At 42.9% G+C, this 19,716-nt stretch overlaps 1 protein-coding gene across 2 annotated transcripts in view; it reads left to right on the plus strand.

The window, feature by feature from the left end:
• wnt7bb (wingless-type MMTV integration site family, member 7Bb) overlaps positions 1–19,716 on the plus strand; it is a 32,776-nt gene that overhangs the window by 7,965 nt on the left and 5,095 nt on the right. For both annotated transcript variants that reach the window (XM_030096351.1, XM_030096350.1), the window contains exon 3: positions 16,084–16,355. In XM_030096351.1, the coding sequence (XP_029952211.1) occupies positions 16,084–16,355 (272 nt within the window). The remainder of the gene's footprint in view (positions 1–16,083; positions 16,356–19,716) is intronic.

The raw sequence follows: 19,716 nt of genomic DNA on the forward strand, positions 1-19,716 counted from the left end.
ATTAATCTTGAGATTGTCTACTCTGTGCTTTGCTGTCAAAGAGGGAGGGTTTGCATTTTTAAATCTGAGCCATAACTAAAAGGTAAATTGCAGCAAATTGAATAACATGCACATATGTATGTGTGCATTCATGTGAGCCACAATTTTCCCTTGAAGTCTGTCTAGCAGTAATTTGCTAAAAATTCATAAATCCCTGCCTTCTGTGATGGAAGTCAGTGAGATTAAATGTTAGATCACTGTAAATTAACAGGTGTGGCTGCTCATCAATTTGATATCGTGCATACAGTAACTGTAGAGTATAGAGCAGGGTTTAGTATGGCTGAAGGTGCTTAATAGATGATTTAAAGTCTTGTGAAGGTCAGGAGGTTAAAGTCAGGAATGCTGTGTGAGTGATAAAACCATTGTTTATGATTGTGAGGAATTTTACCAGCAGTAGATCTTCATTTATTTGTGTGTAGTACTCTGAGGTTATCATGAATTGAGTTAGTGAACATCGAAAACAGAAGATGGATTACAGCTTGGATGCTGTGTGCATTTATGATGTTATGTAGAGGGACGAGGAGTGTTTGGTACTAATTTGGTAAAATGTGGCTGACAAAGAAAATATAAGAAAAACAGCGAAATATTACATAACTTTTCAAACGATCTTACTGCCTTGGTTTTATTAAATGATACCATAAGGCTATCAGAAAATGTAGTACCAGCCCGAGTCTCTGGACCCGATGAAATACGGCGCTTCACGAGCCAAACCCGAGCTGCACACATCACAAAGTGAAAACTCGAAACAGTTCCGCGGCGTCTCTGTTGTGTAACCGTTCGCTTTGGCATCGCTCAAGAGGACTTCACATGCTGCTGATTCCACTAAGACTTACCCGTCTTCATCTCCATTGACGATGTAATTCTGCCGCAATTTCTGGTTTCGGCTGATGCTGTGCAACAAGCCCGCCGGTGAACGGCCCTGCCGGTTGCTTCGAAAGTTATGGAAAAGCTACCGAAAAAAGCACTCGGAGCTCTAATGAGAAAAATGTATGGTTGAAAAATGATATCGCAAACGAGGAGTCAACTAATGGTGTTATTGCAAAGAATTCATGTCGTACCAAAATAGATGGACACATCTGTTGTCAATCGGGCTAAATTGGTTGTGTCCACGCCTGGCTGCTTCATGAGAGAGTGTGCACATACATGCAGAAAAAGACCCAAAGGCGGGCAAACATTTACATTTACGATGCTTTTGTTTGTCAAAGCTTTGCATTCCGCAAATCTCTCCTTCGCATCGCTTTTTGTTTTACGGGGACTTTTATGTATTCCCTTTCATTTAGAAGATGCTTTTGTTGCCATTACGTTGCGGTCGGGCCGTGCATTTAATTCAGTGGCTCTGTGAGCAATCTCTCTTCTTAAGGAGCAGCTGAATGAGCTCCAGCTCTCTTCACAAAAGCATTTTTTCTTTGTTGCGAATGTGGCGCTTCCCTTTGTAATGGAGCCCATGTTGTTTTCTTCAACACTTAACGCTCCTTTCGGCCTGGTCTTTTATGCCCACTGCGAAAGCGCTCTGAGATCGGGAGATGATATTCAGCAGCGGCTCATCGGAAGCATCTGTCCCGCTCCCTCACATCTGTTTGATGGATGTTAATGCTTCGTGTTTACACTGTTGACCAAAAGTAAAGGGGAGGACGGCGAATGCGCGGACACTCTGTGTGTCTGCCGTGTGTTTGATTGCGAAGTCACATTGAGCTGCATGTGCTGAGTTACGCCGAGGCCGTTCAACCCCATGGGGTCTCTTTCACTTTTTGTTAGCGATGAGACGTCTACATCCCCTTCAGTAATGCCGTCATCCGGATTTCATGCTCGCTTTTGCTCTCATTGTTTGGTTTCCATAGTAGATCTGCACAAATAAATGCCTAATGTGCCCGCGCTGAGCACATCACTGTTGGTGTCCAGTTTTGGTCATAGAGTGATGACTGCAGGCTTTGCTTTGCCGGGATTGTCCAATAATGATGGGACTCGGCGGCCTTCTCAATAAAGTGTACCAGTCATGACGTCTTTCTTCAGACCAGCAGGGAACGTGATTTCATTCACTGTTCTGAAGACAGATTTACAAAGAAGCTTTTTTTTTTTTTTCTTTTTTCCATGAGATTTTTCAGAGTGGAAAAAAATAACTTGTCAGGGGAAGATCATTTGAGGATTTAATCAAAACAAATTGGGAGATTTGTTTTGACTCCACATAAAAGAAATACACAGCAAATAGACACTGAATCATAGAATTCATGTAAATCCCGTTTGATAGGATTATAACTTTGGATGATGGAATCAAAAGGCACATCTGACATTAAAGAAGGACTTGTTGCAATACTTTAAAGTTGCACCTTTCTTGTTTGGCACTAGTTTTTTTTTTTTTTTGTTGTAATTTTCTTGTCTGTGTATCACAGCCATGGTTCTCCTAATTCCCACTGCTGAATCTGCCTCACTCAAAGACAATAACTGCTTTACCTGTTCTTTAAAGTAAGATCCTGACTTTTTTTTTTTAAGGAGGAAAAAAATGGGAATTAATTTAGCTGATTTTTTTACTTGTATAAAATTCTGGCAAATTTTCATGTAGTCCATCAGTCTTTGTTTGAAATGAGCATAAATTAAATGTTGTATCAGTACTGATAGTTGCCATATTGAAGTGAAGATTTCTGTGTAACAGAACAGAGGGGGACTATTAAGAAACATAATGATATAACTTTTTTCACCAGGATATGTGTATCAGTTTCATCTCAGTTTGCCAAATCCTTTCTGAGCTTCCTTGTTGCTCGAGCCTGCACCAGTCTGTTAATGGAGAATGACTTGTGATTCTTGTTTGATCAAACTCATTTAAGGAAGTGAGAATGGATTACTGATTACTCTGAGCTTGACACCAAAACTGACATGCGCTTTGTGTTTGAATAAATATTGAGAAGAAAAAAAAAATAAAGCTTTTGTGACGGCATAAAAATGTCATATTATTATTTGCTTTAAGGAAGTGTCTATTTTCTTGTTGTCATTGTTAAATACAACATTACACACAGTTTTGTTCATGAACCTCTCATGTAATCTGTGATACCACTGCTGTGGCCTCCCATCAGGGCCCCAGCGGAGATCATTGGAGGCCAAAACTCTGCCTGCTCTTAGATTGACACACTAAAAAAAACAGAAACTTTAAGAAACTTTCTTAAAATGAGAGCAGACCTGTGAAACTGTTCATTTCTTTAAAACAAAACGCTCCTGCTTTTGTACGATAGCAAGACTGTAATGCTGTGGCTGATCAGTGATTGGACATGGGGGACTGCAGCCTCTATTAAAGGTTATCTGAAGAGGTTGTGGACCACAGCTGTATTGGAAGAGGACGGGGATAAAGTAGCGATCCCTAGTATTATAGAAAAGTACATTCTCCACCTCCAAATCCCACAAAATAACCGAAGCCACGCTGCAGACATGTTTGAGTGTCAATGTGAATTTGTGCTCAGGCCTTTAAAGGGTGATTATTACACCTTGACGTTCCGAAGGTGAGGTTTTGGAAATGTCAAACTCAGCAAGTAATCCCGACTGCAGGGCTGGCGAATGGGATTTGAATGTCTTGTTGACCTCGCTGTAGCTCCGCAAAGTAAAACGGCGATGTGAGGAGTTGTGCTGGAAGTGCAGACTTCACTCAGCTCCACAGCATGCTGCTGCGTTCCCATGTTTTCATCTTAGCCTCAGATATCAATCACTTGACTCTGATAATAATAATTACATTATTCACATGCCTGCATGCACAGAAAAACATTAGGAAGGAAATGAACATGTTTGCTTTGTTATAATGCATGTTATAAGTTCTATTATTCGAAAGCAGTGAGATGGAGGACCCCTTTGCTGTAGGTGGAAACGGTGTTGAATGTGATGTGAGTGTGGTGGGTCAGTTTAGCCACGTCCCAGTTGGTCATTATTTAGACACTAAGGAGACGTGGGCAGCTGCATTTTCTCCCAACACCTTTGTTTGAAGCTGCACACGACAGTCTCAGCTGCGATCGTTTCCAGCGTTTCTGCTCATGATTGAAGATGTGATCATGTTCTCTAAACCATGTCTGTGTGTATTATGGAATTCTTTAGCATGGCATATGAAATCATGGAATACACCCCTTCAACAAAATGTTCCAATCCCTTCTTCAAATCTGAAAATTCCCACATCATCATAATCAAGTGCAGGGGAAAAGCCGTTCACGTTCCACTCGCATTTAAGTTTTTCATTCAAATCCCTCAAATTATGAACACTAAACCTTTCCCCCAGCTCCGCGATTCACTCTTAGTTTTGGACCGGAGGGAGAAGATGTCGGCATTTTTTCAAAAGCTAAAGATCAGCCAACCGCAAGTCTAATGCATTTTCTCTGTGCTGCCTGCTCTTGGAGGCCGTCCCTCCGCTCTGGAGCCGCTCCATGGTATTACTTTTGCTTTCCAAGACAGCACACATTAATAGTTGGGTTATTGAGCGTTACGGAGCTGGAGATATCTTCATTCAGCAGAGGTGATTCGGTTTCAGACGGAGGTCATTTGATATTTATTTAACTTTTTTTCCTCTGTAAACAGAGACGTATCCTCCGTTTGGGAGACGGCTTCTGCTGGCGGCTCGTCTGCTCCCTGACGTGACTGAACACGAGACTCGAGGCTGGACGTACTGATGTCAAAATTAAAGCATTCCCCCTTTTTTTTTTTTTTTTTTTTTTGTTTTTTACCACTTCATTCCTCATCAGTCTCCCTGTTTTGCAAAGAGCGCTGGCTTTCTTGTTATCCTTAAACTGACAAATTGGAGAACAACACCATAAATTTGAAACTGGCAGCGCGAGCGTGTTTCTGTTTCCTCTGCAAAAAAAGCAGATTTAGCATTCTTCCCCTCGTGCCCTGCTATGTTGCTGGCACGAGTTGGTATCTCCGGTCTGTGAAAATATGGAATGAATTATCCCGTGCTAACAGAAATGGCTGTTATTGAGAGACTGGCTGCAGTCTATTAAGAAGTAATAATAAAACGAGCGACAGATCAGTGAGTCACGATAAGATGGGCAGACGTGGTCCACCCTTCAATCATAATCCTCGGCCCGCTTTCTGGATGAATCATCCTGTTTGAAATCCCGCTGCCGGGAGCGGTCCCACGGCTGTAATTTGTTGATGCTGTTTTATTGTGCATATTTAAGTGTGGTCGTCCAGGCGTGAAGCGCACGGTGAGCCCCGTGCGGATTCTGTCACACAAATTAGATTGTTTTCCCACAAGCGATCGCTGCCCCAAACTTCCACTTTTTACGCACAAATGTTGGCAATCAGTACCAAGATTACGTTACATATGCATGCTGACTTGCGTTGGCTCTGGACCCCCTCATCCTGGGTCGTATCGGACATTCCTTCGGCTGAGCGCCTGTAACAGAGATGCTCTTCACTTAAAAGCCCTGCCCATGAACACCTTACGGCTCTGTTAAGACCGCTGTGCACTTCAAGTCAGTGATTAGAGCTGGAAAATGGACACCTTTCAACGGCTACACTCAGCATCAAAGGCCAACACTGGCCCCCTTGTCATAAAAATGCCCCGCTCTGGTTACTCCTCTGTTTGACTTTCCAGCCAGTTTGTCACCGTCCTGATTCAAGCTTTTCATCTGAAAGAGGTTTCTTGTTGTGTTGGCAGTGAAATATTACAAAGGTTCAATCACTTATGCAGGTGAGGCTTTTTGCTGCAAAAGGGGACACGGACCGCGTTTTTTTCCACGATTGTCCTGAAAAGATTTGAATCCATCTGTTGTTTGAAGAGGACCACTTCAGCTCGCCAAGCGAGACTTGTGGGTAGTTGCTTATTAATGTTGCTGTTCAACAAGAAGCAAGGAGGTCTGTTTTCCCGTGGGCTGCACCTTCTTCGCTTTCTCTTCCCCTCGATTCTGTCACATCGACGTTGAGCTGTTGCCTGAAGCTGTGGGTTAGCAGAGAGCTAATGGCGTTATAATAACACACGGAGGCACAGGCTGAAGAGAGGTCAGAGAATGGAGGGTGTGTTTATGTCTGTGTTTTTCCCCGTCCGCCTTTCCAGAATCAAGTTTCATCTGTTCTCTCTTCTCTCTCGCTCTCATTCGAAAAGAGTTTGGTGGAGAAGAAGCCAGTGGATGATCCACCTGCCAGGATGGACTTAGAGGGCCAAATTCAGAATGTAGTCATATTTAATGGGTGTGTCAGTCAGCAGGTTCAGCGAAAACCACTTGTGTGGAAAGGACTCCCGGACAGGCTCACGCCGGACTGGGAGCTGGAGGTGGAGGCCTCCTTCGAGCGGAGGGGAAAGGTCGCGGCCGATAGATAGCGCCAGACGTAGCTCAGCACTGAGGTTGGGTTTTGAATGCCCGGTTTAAACAGTGAAGCGAGAGCAGAGAGGATGTGGCTGATCGAACTCTGTAGATTTTGGCTTTGGGTTCTGTCTCTTCATAAGACTGTTGTATGTTGCAGAAACAACCAATTCGATGGACTTAATGTTTTGCGTCGTTTTCTTTGTCTGAAGAGACCAATCGTTCCAGAAAATGTGTTATTTTCGTTTGATTTTTTTAGGATATTGCATATATCTACCAACTAAGTGTAGGTCAGCTTCAGGTCAACACTGAAGGATTCAGTTCATCTTGTGGTTGAGGGTTTAGAGCCGCAATGACAAAAATGAATAATGCAGGATACATATAGTATATATTTTATTATTACACATTTTTTAGGCACTTAATGTACTTTTAGCATGTTCTTTACCTTTGGTATCATTTCTTGAAGCTTAAGAAAGTTTCTCAATGTCCACAATCAATTTGAAGGGAAAAAATTAGGTGCAGTGATGATTAATAATGATTAATCCCGCATTGAATTCCAGCCTTTAATTATTTAATTCCACACACAGCCATTGTTTCCTCCTTCCCAGTACTCCTCTACAAGCCTAACCAGAACAATACCGGCAGATTATAAATGTGCTGGCAGAGCTCCTTTCTCTTCTCGGAATCAGTTGATGGTCATTTGTGGTGAAATCGTATCCCGGCAGAATGTAAGTACGACAGTCCAACCTGGGGCTAATAATGAACGGATGCGGACATTTATCCGGACGGCCGTGCGGTTGCCTTCGTGCTTTGTTTTCCTCGTTTTGACAAAGTAAAAAGAAATGCAAGCTGAAATATTAATTATGACCAGCTGAGCTTTTTTTTTTTTTTTTTAAAAAGTCTCCTTATGAATCATGCGGCGACGCTGTAATAAAAAAAATTTCAGCGTTCAAGTTAAATATCATCTAGAGGACAAACATTCACTTCATGGAAGAAAATAAATCAGTCACAAGGTTTAATTTTAGCCATCTGCATTGTCTACTGAGTAATTATTCACAGGTTAAAAGAGAAATATCTTGGCATCGCATGAAAGTACAAATGCGATCATTGTCTAGAAGTGAAGCCTCACAGTTTAATCAGCCCGTTGAAAAAAAGGACAAAGTTACCCTGTTTGACATATGAGCAGTTGGCATTTGCCCACGTTTAGGTTAATATCGTCCGTCGAAAACTCATTCTTCAAAACCCGGGGCTTTCTCAAGAGCACACAAGTGTATACTTTAACACCGCTGAACTCTCGCAAAACGCCATCAATCACCTCACTGCCGCCAAGGGTTTCTTCGCCGTTGTGGGATGGCTTCTTGTTGGTCGTCTGTGGTCATCAGGATATGTAATCACTCACCCAGATCTGCTGTTCTTATGGATTCTTAAAAAAAAAAAAAAAAAATGCTATTGGAAATGAAAGAAGTATGTTAATGTTGGAATAACAAATAGAAGGAATATCTGCGATGCATCGCGATCTACCCGGCAAAAGTGCAGCTTCACTCCCAGGCAGTGGAGGGTTTGACACCGTGTGGATAACAGCGTGGAAATGACGCGTGCATTGTGTTATGGTGGAACGGTGTTGGATAAAAGGCCCATTTTTCAGCCCATCGTCATGTGGGTAGCCGTAATCCTCTCTGCCCTCCTCCATGTGAATCCAGAGAAAACACAGCGTCCGTTTGCACTCTGTGTGTGTGTGTGTGTGTGTGTGTGTGTGTGTGTAGGATCTTTCTCTCGAACTTTATCAGATAGGGGAGTCTGACGCTTTGTTGTTCTACGGAGTGTGGGCCGTGGTCATCATGGCTCAGTAAAGGTCATCTCTTACTCTTTTTCTTCCCAGTGCTTCGCCTCACATCCTCTGCCCACAGCATGTGTCAGTATCTGGGTGGAGTCTCCCGTCTCCCTACACAGCAGCACTATCGCTGCCAGGTCCACGTTTTGCTTGTTCATTCATCAGTCCTGTCTCCGTCTTCGGCTGTGTGGGTGTCTTGGGAGCTGGTGGGGCCCATTTCTCTCTCTCTCTCTCTCTCTTGCTCTCTCTCTCTCTCACCCACCGTCTGTCTGCTGACTTGGCCCGGGGTCGCCCCGGCCCCCTCGGGCCCTCGCGGGTGTGTACGTACGTGTTGTTTGCCCCTCCCCTCCGCGCGGCGCAGCGTTATCGGTGGGATCTGCGTCTGTCTGTGTCTGCCAGTGCCGCTAGACGCAGGAGGAAACAGGATGCGAGAGGATCAACTGTAATCTCACGGCGCGCTTTGTTCCGCACAATCCCAGGCCGATCACTGTATTCTCTACATGCAGGACCGCCACTGGACATTTACATGTGCCAACAATCACACCGCTACTGGCCCACTTAGGTGAGAGTGCGGCGGGAGGGAGCGCCGGCGGTGGGTTCCAGGCACTTGTAGGATATGGAGAATGTGAGCAGACCTGGCGTTTTATGTGAGAATACCAGGAAATATGGAAATGTCAAGTCTGGAGGATTCTTTTGTGATGAGAAAGGAAACATGTCATCAGTGGCGTATTTGACTCTCTGATTATAGTAATGACGATAATGATATCTTCAATGATATGCCGCGGGATTGATATAGATCCCAGTAAATATGTTTCATTGAAGATGAAACAAAACAAAATGGGATTGAAATTGAGGAAAATCCTCAACCCTATCCTCACATGAACTCAATGACTACCTGCTGCTCCGCGTGCAGGCCGGCGTTTCTAGATCTGAGCAGGTGAGGTCTTGATTCGGCCTCATTATTAGGATGAAAGGGTGGGAAGAAGGATTTGTGCTTGTTTTAGCAAGTCTCGGTATTCAGTCAGAAAGCTTTATCTGCACCTCGGGGAGATCAGAGGAGAGAAAGGATGCTTTTGAAATGTTTTCTCGCCAGCCCAATTTTCTATGCCTGGGAGGCAGCTTACTTAAATTCTCAGCGTTTAATACTGCACTGGCAACTTTAAATACTCTCATAATTGTTTTAGCTTTACTGTTCAAAGCCCTCCTTATTATATGAATCAAGCTTGGGACCCTCCAGCGGGGCTCTGTGCCAAAGCGTGTCACTTCCCCGGCTGGGCCATGAGAATGTGGAGCCCAGTTCTGGTAAAACAATATTATTTTATTGTACAGGAACATGGCTGCGCTAATTCCTCAAGCTGCAAACCTCACGGACCACAACTTTGTCTATAATTTGCTGGGAGCATATGTTCATAGCAACGGTACATAAAGCGGAACGGAAAACAGTAGTAGAGAGTGCATTAGTCAGTTCAGTGATTGGTATACAAAGCTCGGGGTTTTCCTCCAACTTTCTTCCCCTTCCATGGGGCCCTGGAGACACAGCTCCAGCGCCAGTGAAGACTTGGCTATTATATACTTTCCCTGCTCTCTGTGGCATACCTTTATCACATACTGTATCTCCACTGTGAAAATGTAGTCTTTAAAATGCAATCGTGAACTTCAGCTCACAATCACTGACTGATAAATAAGCCACATTTCAATTGTAATTCAATATTTAGGGGAGGAGTGCTTCAAATTTTGAATGTGGTGCATAACGTTTGGGTTTTTGATTTTTTTTAGAAATGAAAACTGAGGACTTAATTACACTCGTGTCGTCGGTGACGATGCAGCAAGGCAAACTGAAAACAGAGGTAATCCCCGCAGGTCTCTGTTTGTGGGTAAACATGTGGCTCCAGATAGAGTTAACTCCATTGTCCCTCGAATAACACGATCATGATGCTTCCCCTCACCTCAAAGTGAAAGTCTTGTTTGGGGATTTTCACCCAATGTGCTCTAGAAAGAGAGAAAAAAAAGTGTGTCATGTTATGAATGCAATAAACTCCCAGTCAGCTTCACCACAAGTGTAAACACTCCTGGCCACCAGCAGGTGACACTTTTCCCTTTGTTCACTAAGGTGGCGTTTTGCTGCGACATGATGTTGTTTTGTTCAGTGGACATGAAGCTTAAAGCTCCGGAGTCCCGACGTGTTTTTCAAATGTGATTTCTTATGCAATCCAACTCATGTCCGCGGGGTGCGAGTGAGTGCATGTCTGGGATGAGGGGACTTTCAAAAGCTTTCCCCTTCACTGCTCCACCACCAGCAGGCCGTGCCTGTGAGGGGAGGCGATTCAGCCGCACGGCGGGACTCTGCCGCTCTGTGTGTTGGTGCATGTGTGTGTTTTCCTGCTGTCCTGCAAGACCCCCATCTCTACTCCAACCTTAAGTACTTGTCTTCAGCCACTTTTTATTCCTCTGAGAGTCTTTGCTTTGTCCTCTTATTGCATCTGGTAACTAGTAATTGTGTGCTATCTGTCATGTTTCACTTCATCTCAAAGATCAGAATAGAATAGACCTTATCAATATTTTTTGAAACAAGAGAAAATGTTTTGCAGCAAAAATTGAGTATTTTCTTGTTGTGTGTGTTCTGAGGTTTCTGGTTGTTGGCAGCGGCCCGCAAACACCAACGTAGCAAAGTTTAAATAAGAACAATACATGCATCATCTACGCTGTGAAAGTGAGGTCAGTCTTTAAACTGAGCAATAAATGTGAGATATGGTATTTCTAAAGTGAAGTGTCAAATGTAATATTGTTTTGGTTCGAGTGTAAAAATAGATTTCTTTTCGTATATTTCAGCTCTTTATGTCATAGTTGGAGGGACACGCGGCTGAAACTAAGCTAGTGTTTGGACTGAGCAATATCCTCCACAGCCAGTCCCTTATCCAAGTCCCTTTAGTATATCTTTTTCCTTTCCTCCCCTGTCAGCAGCACGGCCTGACCATGGCCTGCTTTTGGTGAAAAAAAAAGAAAGAAAAAAAAAAAGAAGCGAGGGCTGCCCTGTTGAGGTCAGCGGCATTATTACTACATCAGCTCGCTTATACTACAGCGGCGCTGCCCGTACGGTAATGTGGGCTGTAAATCTCCCGCGCTGTGTCACATGAGTTTTGGCCGGCGGTGCGCTCGCCTCTATCTCTAAACACAGATCGCTGTTTTCGCGGCGAGCCGCGACATCGGCAGACTTCTTTTTGTGTCCCGGTTTCGACATAAGGTCAGGAGACACGCCGTTGTCCAGAGCGGTGTGGTCGGCTCATGTGAAGGCCAGAGCATACTGAGTCAGTAGTTTTCAATACGTTTCTGTTTTTAGCTCCGGGTGCATTGGCACAACGGGACGTTTGGACGGCTTTTCACGAGCTCCTGTACCTGCTCTCAGTGAAGCGGAGCTGATCTTCCTCTTGCCTACTCGCTTGGCTGGCGGAGCAGACACTTGCCACTAAACTCCATTAGACATCTGGTTTAATATTCCCTCCATTCTTCTCCCCTGGATGTTTCCAAGTTCAATGAGGTTTTTCTGGTCACTCCAATTTTCCACTGGCAGCTTGCGAGGCTATCCCAGGGTGGTTCCTCCTGGAGGGCTGTCAGGACTCTGGGGCCAGCCTCTTCAGGGCTTCTTGCTGCTGTGCACGGGCGCTTTCCCTCCTCCAAATTTCACTGAATTCACAGCAATCAAGCAAAGCAGGGAATTTTTCTCTCCAGGGCATGAGAGTGAAGTGATGTTGAGCGTACTGTACAAGATCTGCACAGTGTCGCTGCTGAAATGAAGGTTTTTCTCAGCTTGTGGTGTGAATCGAACAGTTTAACACAGATGTTGGCATTTATATTAATATAGTTTTTACATTTTTTTTAATCTGCAACACATTTGTAATAAAACAAAGAAAATAATATATGATTATTTGTTACTTTTAAAAAACGCTAACAAGAACTCAGACATACATAAAAGATACAGAGGAATACAAACAAATAATACAAGACATATCAAGTAGGAATATCAACATTTGAGCATGTATGATACAGTTTACATAGCCTAATAGTATATTATTTATGTGTGTGTCAAACAATTTAAGCGTTCATTTGAAGTGAATGGATTAAAGTTAAACTAAATATTCCGTATAAACTAATATTCCTGTGGTAAAAAAGTTATTTCCAATTTTGTAGGGAAAAGAAGGGGCTGTGTAAAATGTTTTGGCTTTTATTATGTCCAGACAGAAGTTGGACAATGCCAGAACCATCGGGGAGGTGGGGGTTGGGTGAGGGGGTAACCGGTACATGCACCCTCTTCATCATCATCACCCTCCTCATCATCATCATCCTCCTCATCATCATTTTCCTCAAGTCAGTGGGCTCAGAAACGGGCCTGTGTCCCGTATCTACGGCCCGGGGAACCACCCTTTCTCTGGAAACTGCCCTTATCCTGTTTTAGGCATTACAGCGACGCTCTGTTTGTGCGTCTCCGCGCAAATGTGTTTTTAACGGTGCCGTTTGAGTGTGTAATGTATTTTTACTCGCTGAGTGTTTTGCATGCATGTGTGCGCACGTATGTCACAGCTGCGCGCCTGCATTTGCGCATGTGTGTGAGGTGGGGGCAGCAGAATGTTACCACAAGCTGGTGGGGCGCAGCTCTGCTGCTAACCAAAGGAGCAAGTGGTTGTGAGTCAGTCCCCATCGGCGAACCTGTGGCTGTGGTATTAGCTCCACAGTACCGGTGCCAGGATAGGAAATTAACAGTGGCTTTGGGTGAAAACATCTCTGGGAGTTCAGAAAATACCCCCGGGACAAGAATAAGAGGTGTAAAAAGTCCCTCTGCAGAAGGAAGAGGAAATGAAATGGAAAACAGCTGTAATGACTGCATATACTGTGTTACTGTGTACATTTTATATATATATATATATATATATATATATATATATATATATATATATATATATATATATATATACATATATATATATGTGAAACCAAACATAAAGCAAATTACTTTCAAAGTCAAAAAGTATGTTTTACTATTCTGTTTATGATCAGCAGTATAAATTATATTACTTTACAAAACGGTCAAATAGAGCTGAAAAAAAAATGTGGGTATTTGCCTTTTTCTATCTCGACCTATTTGCTCATTTCAGAATATTTTATTGCTTTTAGTTGAAAGCGGAAGTTGCTGTGAGTCTAGTGCCATGTGGACCAGGCCCTGGCTTGTTTGAGGCCTCTAAAGGTATTAAAGATGTGTTTACTGATGTATCACCAATCAAGGAAAGTAGATAAAAACGTGTTTCAAAATAAAAAGTATTTCAAAATAAAAACTGTCATTTTTACCTCAGCGTTCTTCTTTTTTTTTTTCTACTAACCGAATACAGAACAAAAACCGTGATCTAATCATTTTACACATTAGAAGAATGAACGATTTTGTGCTTTCTCATTGTAGGAAAGTCAAACGACACCAATCTTTCACAAAAAATGTGAAAAGGCAATTGAACCGGCAAAATTGGCTGTTGCTTACTTTTACTTCCTGTTTCCTGTTCTCGCGTGAACCCATGTGATCTTGACATGCTTTGTCTATTTCAACACTTTAATTCCATAGATATCATTCACCGATGAAAACTGAATCTGAAAAACATGACAGACTGATGCGTGCAGCATTTGACTCTTTGCACCTTAATTTTTAGCTGTTTATTTACTTCATTCTTTTTTTTTTTTGAGGGGGGGGGGGGGGGTTGAGGATCTGAAACAATGCAATCATACTTATTTTCAAACTGATCTTAAACCCTTTCCCTTAAAAACCATTTAGAAAATCACTGAGAAGCTTTTTTTTCTTCTTTTTAGTCTAAAGCACAAGAAAAGGCATCTTACCTAGAGAGATTCCAATAATTGTGACTGAGTATATTACACAACACACATCAGAAAGCTTACAAAACATTCCTCTCCAAAGGCCGAGCGGCTCCTTGAAGCACTCTGTGGTTAGCCTCGTTTCAGATGCTCGGCCCCTTCCAGATTACTTCCACTTGAAGGGAGACCAAGGTTGGAATAACCCACAGCCTTCCTCAGACCAGGGGATGCCTTTTAAGTCTTCTATGGCCTTTAGGAGAATGGCTGCGGACTCGGAGAGTTTTGGCTAGTGAATTGAATTGTGCGACATGGTCATTGTCATCATCCTTTGGGCTGAATGTAGTTTCCCATTCGCAATGAAATAATCACTGTTATTTGTTATGTAATTTTACCGTTTTTTAAGGCAGACAACTATACATACTCATAGTCACTTCTTTAGGAAATCTAGGGTAACTGGTTGACGTCACATGCACGTTTTTGAACCGTCGCTGAGGAAGTCTAGCCAGAGAAGACTCAGGTATACATGGGGAAACATGCAAACTCCACACAGAAAAACCTGAGTCCATGGCTTTCTCACTCTGAGGCAGGAGTGCTGACTACTGCAATAATGTAAACCATCAATTTGAAGAGGTGGAATTAAAAATAGTACATGATTATTCCTCATTTAGGCTCCTGGCCCATTGGAATGCCACAAATTGTGGAAAGAGTTCATGAAATGGTTCAAAAATATCTCAAAACCTTCAGAGTTCACAAAACTTTTGTCTTGGGAAAGTATTCTAAGCTGGGATGGACTCCAGTGTTTCGTGATCCTTGGTTGGATAAAGTGGTTAAGAAGACGGATGGATGGAGTCTTGTTATTATCATCGATGTCTTCAAGCCATCCCGTACCCTTCTCAGTTTAGTTTCCAGGAGTCAGAAAGTGTGAAAATAAGGAAATAAACCTTCAGCATGTCAGTCTGGTCTTCATCTGTCCATGTGTCCTCGTCTGGGGGCTGCTGCTTTGCTTCTATCCATCCTGCTTGATTTCTGATGACAAAATGATTGCTGGACTGAGGAGAGACCCGTATTTATATGGTCGAGAAAAATTGTGTTGTGTAAGTGTCATGTGACTCTTACCCAACATTTGTACAGCCATTGCAATACAGTTACAAGCGCAGAAAATGTGTGATTTAATCAGGAAAAGGGTTTGAAGTTTGGACGTGAAATGTGTTGGTGTCTCCAACTCGTCTTGGTTTGTGAAATAGGAAGTTAAAGTGCGTAAGTTTACCACACTGCACAGGTGAAATAGACCCGACTTCAGAAGTGAAGTCGAGGATTGAGGAACAACACAGAACATGTGTGAGCATAAAGTCCACAAACAAAAGAGCTAAAAGTTAAGCTGATTGTCTCCTTTTCAAACTGGTCAAAAACAGACACGTTCAGGAACAACACAAACCTTTCCAGGCATTACATTGTACATTCATTAATTAGCATTAATTCTTCTTTACAGTATTTTATGGGAATTGGGTTACAAACCCGATCTTCCATGAATGGAAACTAGATGTGCTTGTTTATCAAACACAGCTCTGATCACATCATGTACTCGTCCATCCGTGGAAACCTTCAGAGGTTCATGCCCCGTGCGCTCAGCTGCTGAGCTGACCGTGTTCAGTACCTGCTGCCGTCTGGACTGGGCACCGCCAGGTCTTCCCTTTCTTCTCGGTGGCACAGTGAGACCTGCAGACCCCATGTGTGTGCAGCGTGGGCAGCAGCACAAGGTGCTCCTGCTCAGGATTTCAGCACTTTGGACAGCACCTAGACCAGCTCTCCCCACACTGTAATTCCAACTCCGCACTCTGGCAGGCTGGTTCCAAGGACTTTGCGGTCAGACATGCGATAACATTTCAACCAAGGTGCAGGAGGGAAGAAAAACGTCTGGCTTATCAAGACGACGGACCATCGGAACCGATTGAAGGAAGGAAGCTGGATGTCTTTGTGGATGTGATTCGTTATTCCCGGTGTGGCATGTTGATCATCTGGATTTATCGGAGCTGTAGATTTAAGAAGTTGACAGATGACAAGTTTTCGTTTTCCAACAGTATCCGTTTTCTCCCTCAGGCAGTCGGGAAGCAGCATTCACCTACGCCATCACAGCGGCGGGAGTGGCCCACGCCATCACGGCGGCGTGCAGCCAGGGCAACCTGAGCCACTGCGGCTGCGACCGCGAGAAGCAGGGGTATTACAATCAGGAAGAAGGCTGGAAGTGGGGAGGCTGCTCGGCGGACATCAAGTATGGGATCGAGTTCTCTCGCCGCTTTGTGGATGCCCGAGAGATTAAAAAGACTCCTCGTCGCCTGATGAACTTGCACAACAACGAGGCAGGAAGAAAGGTAACGAGAGAGGACGGAGGCTGGGATGGGATTATTGATGCAATAAACCTTATTATTATTATTATTATTATCATTATTATTATTATTATTATTATTATTATTATGCAAATTCCTTCAAAGCAACTTGAGTCTGATATTATATTGAAGCTATTCATTGCGAAAGGTCACAGATATATATGTACAAACTATGATGTATATTTTTAATCTTAAGATATTGGGCATTTATTTGGACATTTCTGTTAAATGTTCCAACAGAAGAAAAACCTCTGGTGTCACTGGTGTCCAGGTTGTGGGTCGGAGCTGTTACAGGGGTCTGTAAGGCATGAGACAGTTCAGAGCTGAAGCGATGCGGCTGTGAAGTGTCCCACTGCTGTTCTAGTGAGAATCAGCACTTGTTAAAGCTCTGTAGGCCAGTCAACTTCTTCTATGTGGAAATTCCCTGTTGTATAAGTAGTTGAAAATGTGGACACAATGGTGAGTGTCGTTATCATTCTGAGATGAATATATAGATAGAAACTTGAAGATCTATTGTAGTTTATAGCTCCACTTCAAGAGAAAATGTAAATCCACGGTGCTTTCTTCAGACGTTCATGTGGTTTTGGAGTTCATTTTCAACCTCTTAAAGTCAACACTTTGTTAATCACAGATTTTGTTGTTGAAAGTTGCTTCACTTCAGGTATCGCCTGCATCTGCGTTAGCACAGATATCAGCTCAGTATATTTCAGCGGACCCAAATGATGGAGATTGACTATTATTTTTGAAAATAAAAGACAGATACGTTGAGATGAGATTCGTAGAAATACGTAGAGTATTTGCTGCGTCTGTGCATTTTTGTGACAAGAAAGTTCTTAAAGAATGATCTGTAATTTAACTTTTCCACAGCTTGTTTTGCTTCAGACAATCATTGACTTTCCAGTGGGGAGTCCCTTATTCCAGATCTCGTCAATATGGATATGCTTATTTTTTATTAGCCATCAGGGAAGAGTCATGGGAAAAAGATGGATCGAGAGGGAGTGTGAGCGGTAAATAAAAGAGAAGACATAATGTTACGTTGACAAATGGATCTGATGAATAACTCAGGCTTTATCGTGTCCACTTGGAAAAAGCGAGCCTGTCCAGCGGCTGCCAGATGGAAAACTGCCATAACTTCTTTCCAGATCCTTTCATGGGATTACAATGTGTAAAGTCAGCAACAAGATAATATGGCTGTTTTCTGCACATTGTTCCAGAACGTGTTGCTGCTGTTTGTCTGCTCAGGGTGTGGATGCTGCTGTGAATGCAGTAGCTTGATAAGAGTCCTCCCTCGAACACGCCAGTGTGCTGGCATGTTTGACTGTCAGGGCTGGCGTTGGCAGAGTCGCTCTTCTCAGCCTGGAGCTCAGAAAGTCAGAAATCTGCTGAGACTGAAGGAAAACCGGAGTGTTTCACTGACTGTTTGGACGTATTAAAGCAGCAGAGCTCTAAACCTCCTCCGAGTGTCTTCCACGTTGTTCGGCATTGCACACACAGACAGTAAATTAGTAGTTTAATTTATTAGTATGCCACCTACACTGGATGTAGGCTGATTTAGTCAGACGGTGTGCAGGGTTTTCTTCAGCACTTCAAATATGCTGAGGTATCTTAATTTTAATCTCAAACAGAGTGTGTAAAAGCATCTGATCAGTGTGTTTTGGGAGCTCACAGTGGGAATATGCTGAAGGTCAGGGGGGAGGCCTTTTCCCGCTGTGAAAGTTAATTAAGAGAGTAAATTCAGTACAAACTACTACAAGTAGCGCAAGAAAAAGTATTCCTTTTAAAGGCTTCTGCAGATATTAACAATAGTTTCTTATGATGGGGAAAATTGTTAATTGGCATTGGAAAAAGAAAATAGTTGAAGAAATACAGTATTTGGTTCTGTGATGAGACCCCTTCTTCCAAACTCCAAAACTTAAAAATAAAAAAAAAAAACCTTGTTTGTCTGTGTGCATGCTGCAGTAAATACACATGGCTAAGAGTAAACAAAATTAAATGCTGGGGCAACTGTTTTAAATAGGATTTTTTTTTCATTTTTTGCTGTATTAAACAAACCTTAAAGGGGCATGTACATGCTCAATTGATCGAAAAATATACACATTACCACTCAGAAGGTCCATGTCCATATTTCTGGGGCATATCTCCATAAAATCAGTTTTTTCAAAAAATACTACCAGCCCCTATGAAGAACGGTGTTTTTAGGTGAAGTAGAAAGCTGTGGGTCTACCTATCAATGTTTTTAATAACCTGAAGCTGAAAATTTGTTTTCAATAATTTGAAATTAGTCCTTCATGGGGAAAAAGGCTTCAAAAATCTATCCATCCGGAATAATTTTATTCATCTTTTATTCGGTTTGGGTTTGAGAGGGAACTTCAGGTGATCCCAGTCCCCTGTTTTAATCAGAAGCACAACAAACACAGAAACAGACTCAATACAGACACAGTTACATTTTTCCATCAAATTCAGATGCATGTTTTGGAACTGTAGGAATACAATCAAAAATCAAAAATACCTGAAAAAAGTCAACACGTCAAGAGAACTTGCAAATTCCATACAGAAATAACCCCGGATTCAAACCGGGGAAACTCACTGTGAGCTGAGAGTGCTAACCACTGCCCCATCGTGCCGCCCCAGCACAAACACATAAATACAAAAGCAAATTATCTGATACGGTTAATCCTGTAGGCTTGAAGGAATGAATGATCTTCAGTGGTATCCAGCTGAGAATTTGTTTTCTAATCAATGACAGGAGCTTTCATTAAAACAGAGGACTGTAATTACGAGATTAGATTCTGTGACTGCTCCGAATGTAAAAGAACACCCAGCGAAGCACCACATCACTGAGAGCTCGCGTCGGGGAGGGAGGGTAATGTTTGACAGCCGATCTTCGGACGGGAATCTGGTCGTATTGGAGTAATCAGGAACAGATCAAAGGCTTTGATGGACACGGTTTAAGTAAATGTTTCCATGCATCTGTCAGAGTCCTTATGCCAGGCATTCCTTGTGGTTTTGCGCTGTGCATTTTTGGAAATCCTCTTTCTGAATCAACATTCGGTGAAAGATTGACAGCTGACCCCGGCTTTTATGCAGACGGGGGGGAACTCATGTTTTTCCAATCAGATATCTTCATGCTGAGAAACTGTGGCGGCGTGAGCGCTCAGACGCAACAAAGGGAGATATTAAACATCACTCGCGTGTGTTTCACGAGCGTCTGATAAAAGGGATGCCTTGTTCTGCTCGCTGGGATTCAAACTACAGCCGGTCTTCCCGCTGATGCTCAAGAGGGGACCGAGTGTTTTCTTAGCTTCCTAGTCTCAAGAGGCAAAGGTTTGACACTTAAACACTGATG

Source organism: Salarias fasciatus, chromosome 7 (genome assembly GCF_902148845.1).
Source record: "Salarias fasciatus chromosome 7, fSalaFa1.1, whole genome shotgun sequence".
NCBI lineage: Eukaryota > Metazoa > Chordata > Actinopteri > Blenniiformes > Blenniidae > Salarias > Salarias fasciatus.